Raw genomic sequence first — 12,303 nt, forward strand, 5'->3', positions numbered from 1 at the left:
GATCTGCAGCTGCATGAGTAGTGGCTTGGCAGCTTAGTCATCTACCCCATCAAATGATGCGATGCTGATCATCACATGTGATAGATGCTAGTCAGCTGCTTCTCAGATCTCGAGTGAAACTATGCTGAGCATCATCTTGTCAGCGGTCACGTGATACTCTTTTCTGAATATTCATCTTGATATATCGCTCCATACTTATAGATAGCTCTGCTAGCTATAGGAGAAAGCTTAAGCTTTTGACCTAGTAGTGAGTTTACATCTGGGCCGAGAGGTGACAGGAGACAGTTGTTCAGCCTATAGCTCAGATATTGCAAACTGCGGGCCTAGGGGAGCTGGTATAAAGGATATCCAACTCGCGCTGTATTCTTCTCTAACTCTTTCGCAGTTTCAACTAGGATTGCCCTGATAGTCCTCCCTATTTTCTTGTCTTTCCGATCCTAGGGGTGGAAAGAAGGATGCAAACCGACGTCCTATTACGGACTTCGATGGCAAAGCTATCGCTTGAGCCCCACTCAATTACACATAATTGCGAGCGTTATTTTGTTCTATTTTGGGCCAGTATATGACCAGAGTCAATCGCGCGTGAGGGTCGATTCTCCGTTTCCGAGTGCTGAATTTTGATTTTAAAGCCACCTCTTGGATAGGTCTTGAGATTTGGCTACGCATTATATACTGAACCTAGCATCCATACATTCTGGTATCATTAGCCCCCCCCTGCAAATGGCCCAGCGAATCGTTGCAGCAATCAATCAGCTATGGGAGGGCATCAAACAGTATAGGGACCCCAGCCAGAGTTATTTGACTGAACATAACAATCGGGGATCAGTGCTTGACCAAAAAGCAATCTCTGAATGGCAGTACTGGTGCTCAATTGAGAAGGGAGAGCTCGAAGTTTCCCACATTATTACACAAGGTTGTAGACGAAAGTGGACGGTGGAATTCAGACCGGACAGAGCCTCAAGCCAAAGAACTGTCAAGTATTACGGTTCCCAGCCAGCCGTACCGTCCACAGTGCCTTGTTGTTTGTTACTTGACGGAAACTGGAACCGATTCGAACAGGAATGGGAAGCTTCTGAAGGAATTCCAAATTAGACATGCACTGAAGTTTTGTTATATAAAGCCGATGTGAGGAAGGGTTCACCCAGTCGTTGAATGATGGGGCTGCCGGTGATTTTCAAGTTTCCCCCTCTGGGTTTAGCTTATAACTAGCTTTCGTCTTTGAATGAATAGCTGATGTTAAATTTTCCAAAGTACACATGTTCTGTCGGTGTTAGAGTATAGTTGAATGATTATAATTATCCTAGTAGCCAAAGTGTATTTTGAGAAAATGAACCGGGCCGTCGCCGTTCCAACATCAATGGCCGATAACTCAGGAAAGGGCAAGGGAAAGGGAAAGGAGGGACCCAACGTCGGGGAAGCATCTTACGGGGTTATGATATCCCCAGCCAGGGCGAATGCTATGATTTCTTCCGGCAAACGTTCTCAAGACAAACGAATAGAAATCAACCGTGAAATGGCGTTTCAAAAGCTGATGGGGAATCTGGGAGCCATGGAGAATCAAGGATCGAGTCAGAAGTAGAAATACCACTAGCATAGTGCTGATTCACCGAAAGCGTGCCGAAGTTTGTTGTCGTATTCTCTTCGGTCTCCTATCTTTTTATTGATAGTGTCCGTGACATTAAATGCCCAGTGTGATGTCATGATGAGACCGTATTCCTGTTGATACTGTTCATATATGTCTTCCCTAAGGAATTTCGCTTGAATCCTATCAATGAATAGGCGGAAGATAGCAACAGGATTTTGTAGAGCAAGTGAATACCAAAAGGTACCCATCTCCCATCCTCTTATCATAATTGCTGATAACTGCGGTTGTCGATTGGTATCACGTTCTTCCTGGGCTAAGATTTGTATGAATTCCGTCCATAACTTTTTATATTCATCTTCATTAATATGATCAACGAAATCACCAGTAAGCCAATAAGGTGGATGGGTCATCTCAATTGGTAGAGAACATCCCCATTCAAGATCCACAAGTGAAGTAATGTTCCACTTCTTATCAACAAATATATTGCTCTGGTGAAGATCAGTTAAAGAGAATATAAATGGGCCCCGGCGTAAGTCTCGTCGAAAGAAAAGAGGAATTGAAACACGAGCTCCAGTTAAAACCGTTGCCTGCTGTATAAAGTCTGAGCCATTATTAATAGTATTTGGTTGGTAGAGTAGACGGTTATTGTGAATACCCACAATATCAGTAATATAAGAGTCTGTAGTTGAGTAGATATAATCGCGGGGAATATCTATAGGAATTTCATCATTCTCTAGCTGTTGAATTTCGAGAGTTAACGGCCGATTAGATAATAAGATAAAGCCGTTATTATCTATAACAAATGATCCAATTTGGGGCAGAGGGATACGGGCAAGGCTCAGCATTATACGAGCAAGACTCTGGAATAACGTAGTCCTCAGGGTCGTATTGTTTGAATCCTTAGCCCAAGTATCCGAGAGCATCCTTCCTCGGTTTGGCTCAATACACTCTATTAGAATGTATCCGAGGTCTGGCGGGGTTGCAATGGGATGACGGACGTATTGAGATAGAATTGTATAATCAGACCATATGAATCTGTTGATCCATGAGAGTATTTGATGATATATACGGTGATACAATCTGGTGAGAAGTGGTAGATTCCCTATCATAGTGAACTAGGACTATTAGCTAGTTCTGTTATATAAAATAGAGTAGGAGACTTACTGATTCACCAGATGATAGGGAGAATCCATAAAGTTGTGGAATGGGGATATCAGGATGATTTTCCTGAAGCCATGCATAGGTGCCGGCCTCACACCTGATCTTTTCATCAGCGTTACCTGGCCTAAACGCTTCCCCAACTTTGAATGGAAGAGGTAGTCGAAGAAGAACGCGATGTTTAGACTGGCCTCTTATCCAGCCTTGAATAGTAACTGGGATACATATGTTGAAACTACCCTTGAGCCATTCCGCCGATTCGGCCAAATCGCATCTCGAAGGGTCGATGTTTAGATGATGAGCAACAACACTCTTAATCCAGCCATCCCTATTCGCAAGGTCTGTGAAGAAGCGGGTTTGATCCTCGAAGTATCGAAGTTCGTTGAGAATGTTGACCTCCTCGTTTTTGATATCAGAGTAAGTTATTTCCTTCTCTTCCCGAAGAAGGCGTCGTTTCTTCGCAGCGGACATTCTTTCTGTGATAATGATGATGTGATGGTAATAGCGATGTGGAAATTGACATTGACATCCGAACGAGATGTTAAGCTAAGCCAAGACTACCTTATAAATCCCTGGAATAGGTGACAAGTCGTCTATACTGCGCTTTTTCTTTTCGACTTTTTTGTCCCTAGCTTCCCGTTTACCATTTGATACGTTTTGTTGAAGAGAGAGGAGGGCGTCTGTAAGCTTAGTGACGAAATAATCACCATGTGGGCTTGATGCTGCATCCGGGAAGCGGTGTTTGAGGGAGAGAAGGAGGGGGCGCTCTGGTTTAGACATCATGTAGGACTAGAATACGTATCTGATATTCTTCTGGGGTTTTGTCATTTTACTAAGTACATGGACTAGACTGACCTCATTAAAAGAGCTAACATCATCTGGAGATCGATTGTACTTTTGCGATTGGTGGCTTAGTTAACTTACTAACTAGTTAATTGCAATCTAGCCCGGGCCGGTACATGGGTTAATGTGAAGTTGAATGTGCGCGAAGATATATAAATTAAATCCACTCCAAGAGAAGCAGAGCGAATTCAGGTGAATAAGCAGGAAGGAAAAACAGCCACATTCTCTTACTAGATCCGGAAAGTCATGCAAAGGGGCTGTTGGTTTAGTGGTATAATACCCCCTTAGCATGGGGGTGGTCCAGGGTTCGATTCCCTGACAGTCCATTTTTTTCGTCTTTTTTATGTACTCTTGTTTATTTTTCTTCTTTGATCATATTTTTCGTCTTTTTATACATTGTGATCTATATCCTTTTTGCGTGGTAGTGGTGGTAGTCGTCTTACGTGCTGTCACACTGCCATCGCTTCTGACGGCCACTCCGGTCGAGAGTTGGTCACAGTAACATCTCAACCGTGTCAAGCTATGCATACATAGCCCTCCTTGATGCATAAGAAGTACATAAAAAAAGTACACTCGTACATACGGTGGACACCATCTCGCGGCCTCTCCGGCACGCTCTAGAGCATCGACTGGTGGTTTTTCCCGGGCCTTCGGTGGTGCCGTCTCTTCCACGAACAAGCCACTCCCACGACACATCAGACCATCCACATCGTCATACACACATGTACGTCGCGGACGGGTCGAGATACATCATTCTGGTCGCCTGTTTTCTCCGTACTCCCAAGGGTTCCGGAGATCTGTCGGAGTTGTCTACCCGTGTACAGCTACTCAGCCATCTTCATCCTTCTCTCCCCCTCCTCCTTCATGTGTTAGCATGGAACGGAATAATGGCTTATCGCTTCATCTAGCCGTAAACAGGTCGAAGAAAAAGGGCGAAGAAGAGAAAACGCCGCCTGCGCCAACGGATTATTTGTAAACAAGGAATTCATTCACTTGTGTTCATTATGGCTTGTTTGGGCCATTAAATCGACCCCCCTTTCCTGGGGTGGCTGATACTGGATATATCTACGAATGCAACGACCGATGCATGATCGTGATACTACCGTGTGGGTTATATCTACATCGTATGCATGGTCAGTGGTCGGCTGAGGCTACCGTCCCTTTACTGTTTTCTGCGATCGTGGTGTTTCGGTCAAATCCGCCCCTGATGATGATCGTTTCTTAGCAGACAGAAGCAACCACTAAGCTGTGAACCTGCGCCTACCGACTGCTACGGCTCCGGCACGGCATGGCATCCGCCACGAAAAGCGCAGACAAGCTCTTCGGCCGGAAAGATTTTTTTTGTTCTACTAAGATATATTTAATAACGGTTCAGCCTCCAGTTGGTTTGGGTTTTTGAAAAGAATATCAAATTCAAGCCTTACAGAATTAATTCCAATATCAACTCCACCACAATCAGAAAACGCCTCTGCTTCAGATAGTGCAACTCCGTATCGCCTTCTTTTTTCCCCCCTTAGCCATAATACGGAGTACGGGGCAGTACTATATTTATCTCTCGAAGAAAGGATTGCCACACGAAATTCTTGAAAGGGGCGAACTTGTTTCTTGAGATATCTTGATATTTCTTTTTTCTTATATACCTTGTTGGCCGCCAGCTTAATTGCTCCAACTCGAAATACCCCCTTTCTCGAAAATTTTGCAGCTTTGCTACAAAAGCGGACCAGATGTCGACAGAAACATTATACGCCGGATCCTGGGGTCAAGGACAGATGAAATCCCGGTCACTCGACATATATACACACGACACAAAGGCTGTGAGCGATATAGCACTGGCCGAGTCAAGACCAGCAGCCTTCAACTCGAAGCAACGGATGGGATTCTGGTCAAAGTTCAAACGCTCCAAGAGCCAAAACATAAGCAACTACAACACCAAACCAAACACAATACCCCAGCGAGCAAAATCAGACGCAAATCTAGTATGGTGTCCTGAACAGAAGATATGGCTCTTTGCACGCCAACCCATCAGCCACTCGTCACCTTCCTCCCGAGAACAACAACTCAACTCAAAATCAAAGCATACTTCCACCACTACACTCCCACCGCGAGCCGAATATGATGAAGACGAACTCCTTTTCGCCCAGCTACCAGGTCACTATTGTCTGGGTATATACACTGAGGCCAACAACGAGCCCATAAGCCCCTGTGAGCCAGACTATTTTGACTTCTCGAGGCAAAAGGCCGTGCGCGAGAGCAGATGGATGGCAGTTGCCCAACGAATCGGACCAAAGAGCCCCGTGGGATGAGTGAGATGTCAGGGCTACCATGGATGTCCGGTACTTATTTACTAGTCAAGTTGACATGTTCAGCTGAAGGTAGTTGGCGGATGCGCTTCGCTATTTGGAGACGGTGCCTCCCAGACCACTGAGCAACTTACCACGTCAATACAGAGGCATAACTCACCGACTACTCTTCAGTGTCGACCCGCTATATTAGCCTTTCCTCTCGCAGGTCGAGATAAAGGAAGAAGCTTTCCCATGGGAACGGCCTGGACAAGACCAATGAACAGGATAACTATTGGAACGGGATAGATAGACACAGCCACCGAAGGGAGATATTGCCCTTCCCCCCTTAATCACGACTAAGGGCATCGTGCCAACAAGCCCAAGTCGTTGTACAACACCACAAACAAAGAATAATATAGGCTTTGGAAAGATAATATTAATAATATTAATAATACGGCATTGTTGCTTTAATGGCCAATATTTGCTATCCAGCTCTCTCCCCTTTACGCTTGGAGAAATAACAAAAAAGCACAGCCCCCTCCCCTCTGGGGTGGAGCGGTTCTAATCCAATGTAGCATTCCTTTCAACCAGGAAACAAGTTACATCGGTCTTTAGAACTACAATCGAAAGGCCCCAGGACTCGTACTTTCCAAGCCTCTTACTATGTACAGTTGTTTGCATTCTAGGTACGGCCTTTGGAAGTTAAGCGCGGGAAGCCATCACTATTATGCGGGGTATTGTACCTAGATATCTAGCTACCCGGCTGTCAAGATGGCGGTCAATGGGGAGGTAGCGACCACACACACAGCCGCACGCGAGTCTTCCACTGGAAGAAGAACGCTACGTGGCATTTTATTTATTAACCCCTCCTCAAGAGAGGATGGGAAGAGTTTTCCATTTTCCAAGGGAGAAAGGACAGCCAAAATACGAAAAACATGGGAATACTTCCTTGACCTAGTCGAGGCTAAATGAGACCTGAGACCTGCTATGCAGGGGAAAGGGAAAGAGCTTCACTGTTGCTCTTCGCATAACTAACACTCATAGTTGGCTAAGACATGAGTAGCGAATCTAAGATCGACGACCGCAGAAACGTACGCGAAAAGATTGCGAATTGCCCAGCTATAGCTACGTTGTTGGAATTGGGAAACTCTTTGCCAACCGTCCTCACCTTTGAGTAGCGATATTGGAGGACCTGGATACTAGCTGCAAGTCTGCCAATTTATCCGCGGATCTGGCTAGATGATGGTCTCCAAAAGTGGTCTCAAGAAAGATTAATACCATCCACAATGATCTTCTGCGGGCCCTAGAGAGCACAACTTCTAGTCTCAAACACAAGCAAACAGTTTGTAAATTGCTACGACTAGCTGTTAGGTATACGGCATACTTGGTCTAGAAGGGAGACAAGCAAAGACGAATACCCGATCCAAGGAGAAGAAACACTTATGTCCGTATGATGTGATACCCAAGTAATAATCTACGGACTCCATACCCACTTGCACCTCTTCTTTCATCAAGGGGCCATCGCGATGTATCGAAGTGCATGCAGGTCGCATGAATTTTGAGGATGCAGTAAAATACCCTATGCTTCTATACATACGTTGTGCGTATATATAGCTTGGATCTTTTCTCCGTGCTGGATGCATTAACTATATAGTCTAACTCAATATGATAGCACCAAAGAATGGGCCGTTTATGCCCTGGTGGATGGCGCTACTTATCATTATATCCCTCAATGCACAATCAACTCTTGCCTGGACCAATAACCCATATTTTCCTGTGACTCGACTGCCACCCTCGATGCGTCCAAAGGGGAGGCTTTCCCAGAACTTCCACGATTGTGAAGAACACCAGGACGCCATAAAAAAATCTTATACCGATGCCTATTATGCGGTGAGTGAAAAGGCACAGTATTTTTTATTATTGTTTGATCATTGGTCAATAACGTCAACCCATTAATACTTTTTAATAGGTTGGCACGGCGCTCAAACGTTTGAACGCTCTACAGAGCTTTCTACAGACACGTCCCGCAGTCGACACCGTTATAAAAGGCATCGACCGCTCGACCTTGTATACTTTCGAGACACTCTTCGGCAATCTGTATAACGGACCTGGCAAGGGTTACCCTGAAGGGTACAAGAGGTTGAAAATTCTCGTTGGTTAGGAATGATCAAATCCCCAAAATTCCATAGTTTGAGTTTGATGGTTCTAAGAATATCCGCATAGAACGCCTCACCAGGCTAGATAGGTATTACCACAGCTACCGTTGGGAGATATGGTGCAGTGAAAATTTCCTGGCACCGCTTCCGCAGGATATGATCCCGACAGACAAAGGTGATGGTGAGTTGTGAATAGCTTCATTTTGATACTTACTTTGGCACTGATACCAACATCTACATAGCCTACATTTCTAAGCTATACTTTGACGACCGGCCAGAAGACCTAGGTGGTCAGCGCAGGATATACTGCCCTTTAAGATGCGGTGGTAAATCTAATGTGAGGGCTATGACCCTGCATTTTAGCGCCACTCAGTCACCAAGCGGGAGCTACGATATCGTTGTCCTCTGCCCGTGGTATTTCGACAACTGGTTCGGAGGTGACGACACTCTGAATTCACCCCTGGACGGGCTCAGGCAGCATCAATTTGACGACAAGTCGGTACACCTAGACATGATCTCACGTAAAACTCTTGCGTTGACTTTGATCCATGAGATAACTCATTCACTGAAGCTCTTTCCATATCCCATGAGGGCAACAAGTGAGGTTTCCCGTTCATCAGAAGAATCCTATTATATGCCGATGTCTATTGTTGATTTTATAACTAATCGCTGTCAACTTTTGAATAGGGGATTTTGGTTATTATTTTGACCAAATTACTAAACTTGCCCAGGAGGATCCTGATGACGCTATATACAATGCTGGTGAGTTGGACTCTAGAATTGCCTGACAACATCTGCTAAAACACGGAGTAGATAATACGGCATATTTTGTCATAGGTATGCGTATATTTGCTTTAAATAATTTTTGAGTATACTTCTACCACGCTTTAACCGATTGTTCCAAGCTGACCGTTAGTTTAAGCAATGCGTATGGACATGTATGACTGGAGTGAGGGTTTCAATAAACCCATGTATGCGGATACACCGTTTGATTCTGCCCCAGAATAGTATAAACCGGAGGAACATCTACCCTTCTTATACGGCGACGAGGAGTAATACGCATAGGAGGCAGACTTAAGTATCAAATCAGTCATAGATGGAACAATTTTTTATTCTTTTCTCAAAAAATAAAAAAGATATGAATATAAATAGAAGTATAAACAAAGCAAGCATGAATCAGGTCCTCTTAGTCTATGAGCCAGGAATACGAAAGAAAGAAACAAAGACGACGATGACCAGCAAATGCCATGCATCTAAAAGAAGACACCAAGATAATAATCAAGAATGGTAATGGGGAAGGAAAGACATGATAAAAAAGTGGAAAAGGGGATATCAGTTCTCTCTGGCCTGGGTATAAACAGGGGAGATGGGGGGAAATAAATGGTAAAAAATGGTACATAAGACCGAGGATGGGCCCAAGGCTGGTTGGTAGTGTAAGTTGTTGAAGGATGGGTCGCTCAGAAAAGAAGACAGGCAGACTTTTGTACTTTCTCTTTTTCTCCTGATGCTTGTTAAGGGATGAAAAAAAAAGGAGGGATGGTATAGGGAAAGGATTAAGGGTGATGAAACAACGTCTGTTCGTTAGATTGGGGAGGGCGGGAATAGTTTGTTGGTAGGTAGGTGAGAGAGGAAAAAAAAGGGGAAATGGTTCATTTAATACTTATTTCAGGGTGCCTTCTTACCACCCGTGGGTGTGGAAGGGGTTGCCTCCTGCGCTCTGGAAACCGCCACCACCGTTGTTCATCATGTTGAACAAGACGCTGGGATCAATGTGGATGTTCTGTCCCCCCATACCACCCATACCTCCCATGCCTCCCATACCGAAGCCCCCATGAGCAAAAGGATTAGAAGGATCTATCAGATCTTCTCCATTATCATAAGATTGACGTTTTCTATTTAAGAAGAAGTGGTTAGTAAATGGTGTGTGAGAGTATATAAGATGAAAGCAGAGGCTATACGTACTGAGGATCGCTCAAAGTCTCGTAGGCCTCTCCAATTTCTTTGAATAGGGTGTCATCGCTGCTGTCTCCATTAACGTTCTTGTCCGGATGGTGTTGAATGGCCAGCTTGCGATAGGCCTTCTTAATTTCAGTTTCGGTAGCGGTCTTCTCTACGCCTAGGATCTTATAGTAATCCTTTCGTTGGCTCTTCTTGAGCTCCCACTCTGCGTTTCGAATTTCCTCTTGGATTCCCTTTTCGCCGGGGTGGTTTTCCGCAATATCTTTCAACTCTTTGACGGCTTCGTCCCAGTTTCCAGCTCCTCCGTATGCCTTTGCTCGCACTCTCCTAGCCTTGAGGTAGGTTGGGTCACATTCAAGGGCCTTGGTGCAGTCGTCGATGGCCTTTTCGAATTGGTTTATATTAATGTGCGCCTGGGCACGGTTCTGGAGGAGCTTCGAGTTGATATCCTTGTTGCTGGGATCGACCTCGAGGCCCCTGGTGTATAGGTCGATAGCTTCTCTGTACTTGCGTGACTTGAACGCAGCGTTCCCTTCGTCCTTGATCCGTAAGAGTTTCTGTACCATTCGAAGACACTTGATTATCTTTGAGGAGTCAGGATCCAGGCTGAGTGCTCGTTTAAAGTGCTTAACGGCCTGGTCGTTATCGCCCTGGAGATAGAACAGCCGTCCACGCAGGAAGATGGCATCGGGATCCTGGTTGTTGTCGCGGAGCAGGGACATGGCGATGTTCTGCGCCTCGCCCAAAGCGTTGACGTTGCCCATCATCAGGAATGCCTCTACCCGCATCAGCAGCCAGTTGCGAGGCTGCTGTACTCCGTTGCCAAGTCCCCGCACGGCCTGATCCAAACAGAATAAAACCATGGAACCTCCCTTCTCACCTCGTAGGGTTTCTTCAGCTTGGGTAACGTTCCTTAACATGGCCTCGGCGGCCGCGGTATCCTTTGCTGACGCTGGGGGTCGGATGTTGGAGTATACCTGGAGTGCCTCTGCCGGACGGCCGAGGGCTGTGTATATTCTAGCCAGTCTGTGCATAATCTTGGGATTGCCTGGTTCCAGCTCGTCCGCACGTTTGGCATCGTCCAAGGCCTCTGAGTACCGGTTTGCAGATATATACGCAGCTGCTCGGTTCGACAGATATGTCGATGAAGACGGCGAGGCGTCGACAGCTATCATACGTTAACTACACCCTGATAGAGGCAGAGGATAAAAAAAAAAAAAAGAATAAGTTCACACCTTTGGTATATTCCTGGATAGCCCTGTAATATTCGCCAGCCTTGAAGAATTTGTTCCCAGCCAGCTTATGCATCTCCGGGTCGACTGGCGGGGGAGGCGGAGAGGTATGAGGGGGAGGAGTCGGGCTCCTCTCGGTGTCCTGGGGATGGCTACTGGTCCCGTTGGGTTCAGGCTTCAACGGAGTGGTACCGGTGGCCGAGAAGGGGGTGGGAGTAGGTGAAGAAGGGCCATCTCTGTCAAGGTCCATGGAGCTGCGCAAGGTTTCATCCCTCTCTGCTGCTGCTGCTGCCGCGGCCGCCATGTTTGCCGAGAGTCGACGGAGCTCGTCTGGCGGGAGGTTGAGCGGGTGCGAGTTGGGGTCGAGTGCAAAGCGGCCTCCGCTGCCTTTCTTCGACGGCTTCGCCCTGAGACCCGACGATTTGGCGGTGGAAGCGGTGTTGGAAGCAGGGGCGCCAGGGATGGCCGGACTCTGCTCTCGCCGTGATCTCGATGCCGCTGCAGCCGCTGCTGGCGTGCCAGAAGACGATCGAGGGGCTGCCCTGCTGCTCCGGGAGGAGGGAGACGAGGGCGAAGAGGCTGACGGCTGCGGCCTGGAGCTGGGACGGCGATGGGGAGCCTTGGTCGGACTGCTCTGCGCTGAGGCAGAAGTGTTGGCAGCAGCGGTGGGAGAGGCCGGCGGAGGGCCAAAGGGATCTGAGAACTCGGTCGTCTCTCGTCTGTAGGCGGGCGGCTTGTCGAGCGAGGTGCTCTTCCGACGCTCGACGGTGTCGGTCTTGCGTCGAGGCAGTGAGGGCGAGGACGAAGGGGCGTCTGCTGTCTGTTCCGCGATCGAGGATGCGGACGGCGATGCCTTGTGTTTCTTCTTGTCGACGGGTTTTGGTGACTTGAAGAATTTTGGGAGAACCATTGAAGAGTTTTTATCTTCTTTCTTCTATTTTATTTTTTTTTTTTATTTTTTTTTTTTTTGGTGGTTCGAAAAAAAGTTGTGGGAACGAAAAGGAAAAAAAAAGAAGAAGAAAGACGTTGATGGAAGAAGATGAAGAACAAGTTGACAGCAAGTTAAACCATCTCTGGGTCTGTAGATG

The 12,303-nt window shown here is 46.5% G+C and overlaps 5 protein-coding genes and 1 non-coding gene across 6 annotated transcripts; 4 read left to right on the forward strand and 2 right to left on the reverse strand.

Moving 5' to 3' along the window:
* Positions 1–720: 720 nt before the first annotated feature.
* Positions 721–1,092, forward strand: MCYG_00954 (uncharacterized protein; the record flags this gene model as incomplete). Its single annotated transcript, XM_002850804.1, has 1 exon — positions 721–1,092. The coding sequence occupies one exon, from the start codon at positions 721–723 to the stop codon at positions 1,090–1,092; it is 372 nt and encodes a 123-aa protein (XP_002850850.1).
* Positions 1,093–1,587: 495 nt separating this feature from the next.
* Positions 1,588–3,214, reverse strand: MCYG_00955 (conserved hypothetical protein; the record flags this gene model as incomplete). Its single annotated transcript, XM_002850805.1, has 2 exons — positions 1,588–2,700; positions 2,750–3,214. The coding sequence occupies 2 exons, from the start codon at positions 3,212–3,214 to the stop codon at positions 1,588–1,590; spliced, it is 1,578 nt and encodes a 525-aa protein (XP_002850851.1).
* Positions 3,215–3,840: 626 nt separating this feature from the next.
* Positions 3,841–3,912, forward strand: MCYG_10513. The gene has a single exon. It is a non-coding gene; the product is annotated as a tRNA-Ala (tRNA).
* Positions 3,913–5,310: 1,398 nt separating this feature from the next.
* On the forward strand, positions 5,311–5,889 carry MCYG_00956 (uncharacterized protein; the record flags this gene model as incomplete). The annotated part of the gene is made up of 1 exon (XM_002850806.1): positions 5,311–5,889. The coding sequence occupies one exon, from the start codon at positions 5,311–5,313 to the stop codon at positions 5,887–5,889; it is 579 nt and encodes a 192-aa protein (XP_002850852.1).
* Positions 5,890–7,533: 1,644 nt separating this feature from the next.
* MCYG_00957 (uncharacterized protein) lies at positions 7,534–8,812 on the forward strand (the record flags this gene model as incomplete). The annotated part of the gene is made up of 5 exons (XM_002850807.1): positions 7,534–7,758; positions 7,838–8,024; positions 8,092–8,205; positions 8,267–8,623; positions 8,712–8,812. The coding sequence occupies 5 exons, from the start codon at positions 7,534–7,536 to the stop codon at positions 8,810–8,812; spliced, it is 984 nt and encodes a 327-aa protein (XP_002850853.1).
* An 890-nt stretch (positions 8,813–9,702) lies between these two features.
* On the reverse strand, positions 9,703–12,125 carry MCYG_00958 (DnaJ domain-containing protein; the record flags this gene model as incomplete). The annotated part of the gene is made up of 3 exons (XM_002850808.1): positions 9,703–9,916; positions 9,987–11,073; positions 11,219–12,125. The coding sequence occupies 3 exons, from the start codon at positions 12,123–12,125 to the stop codon at positions 9,703–9,705; spliced, it is 2,208 nt and encodes a 735-aa protein (XP_002850854.1).
* Between the last annotated feature and the right edge of the window lie 178 nt (positions 12,126–12,303).

Source organism: Microsporum canis, genomic scaffold, assembly GCF_000151145.1.
Source record: "Microsporum canis CBS 113480 supercont1.1 genomic scaffold, whole genome shotgun sequence".
NCBI classification, from domain to species: Eukaryota; Fungi; Ascomycota; class Eurotiomycetes; order Onygenales; family Arthrodermataceae; genus Microsporum; species Microsporum canis.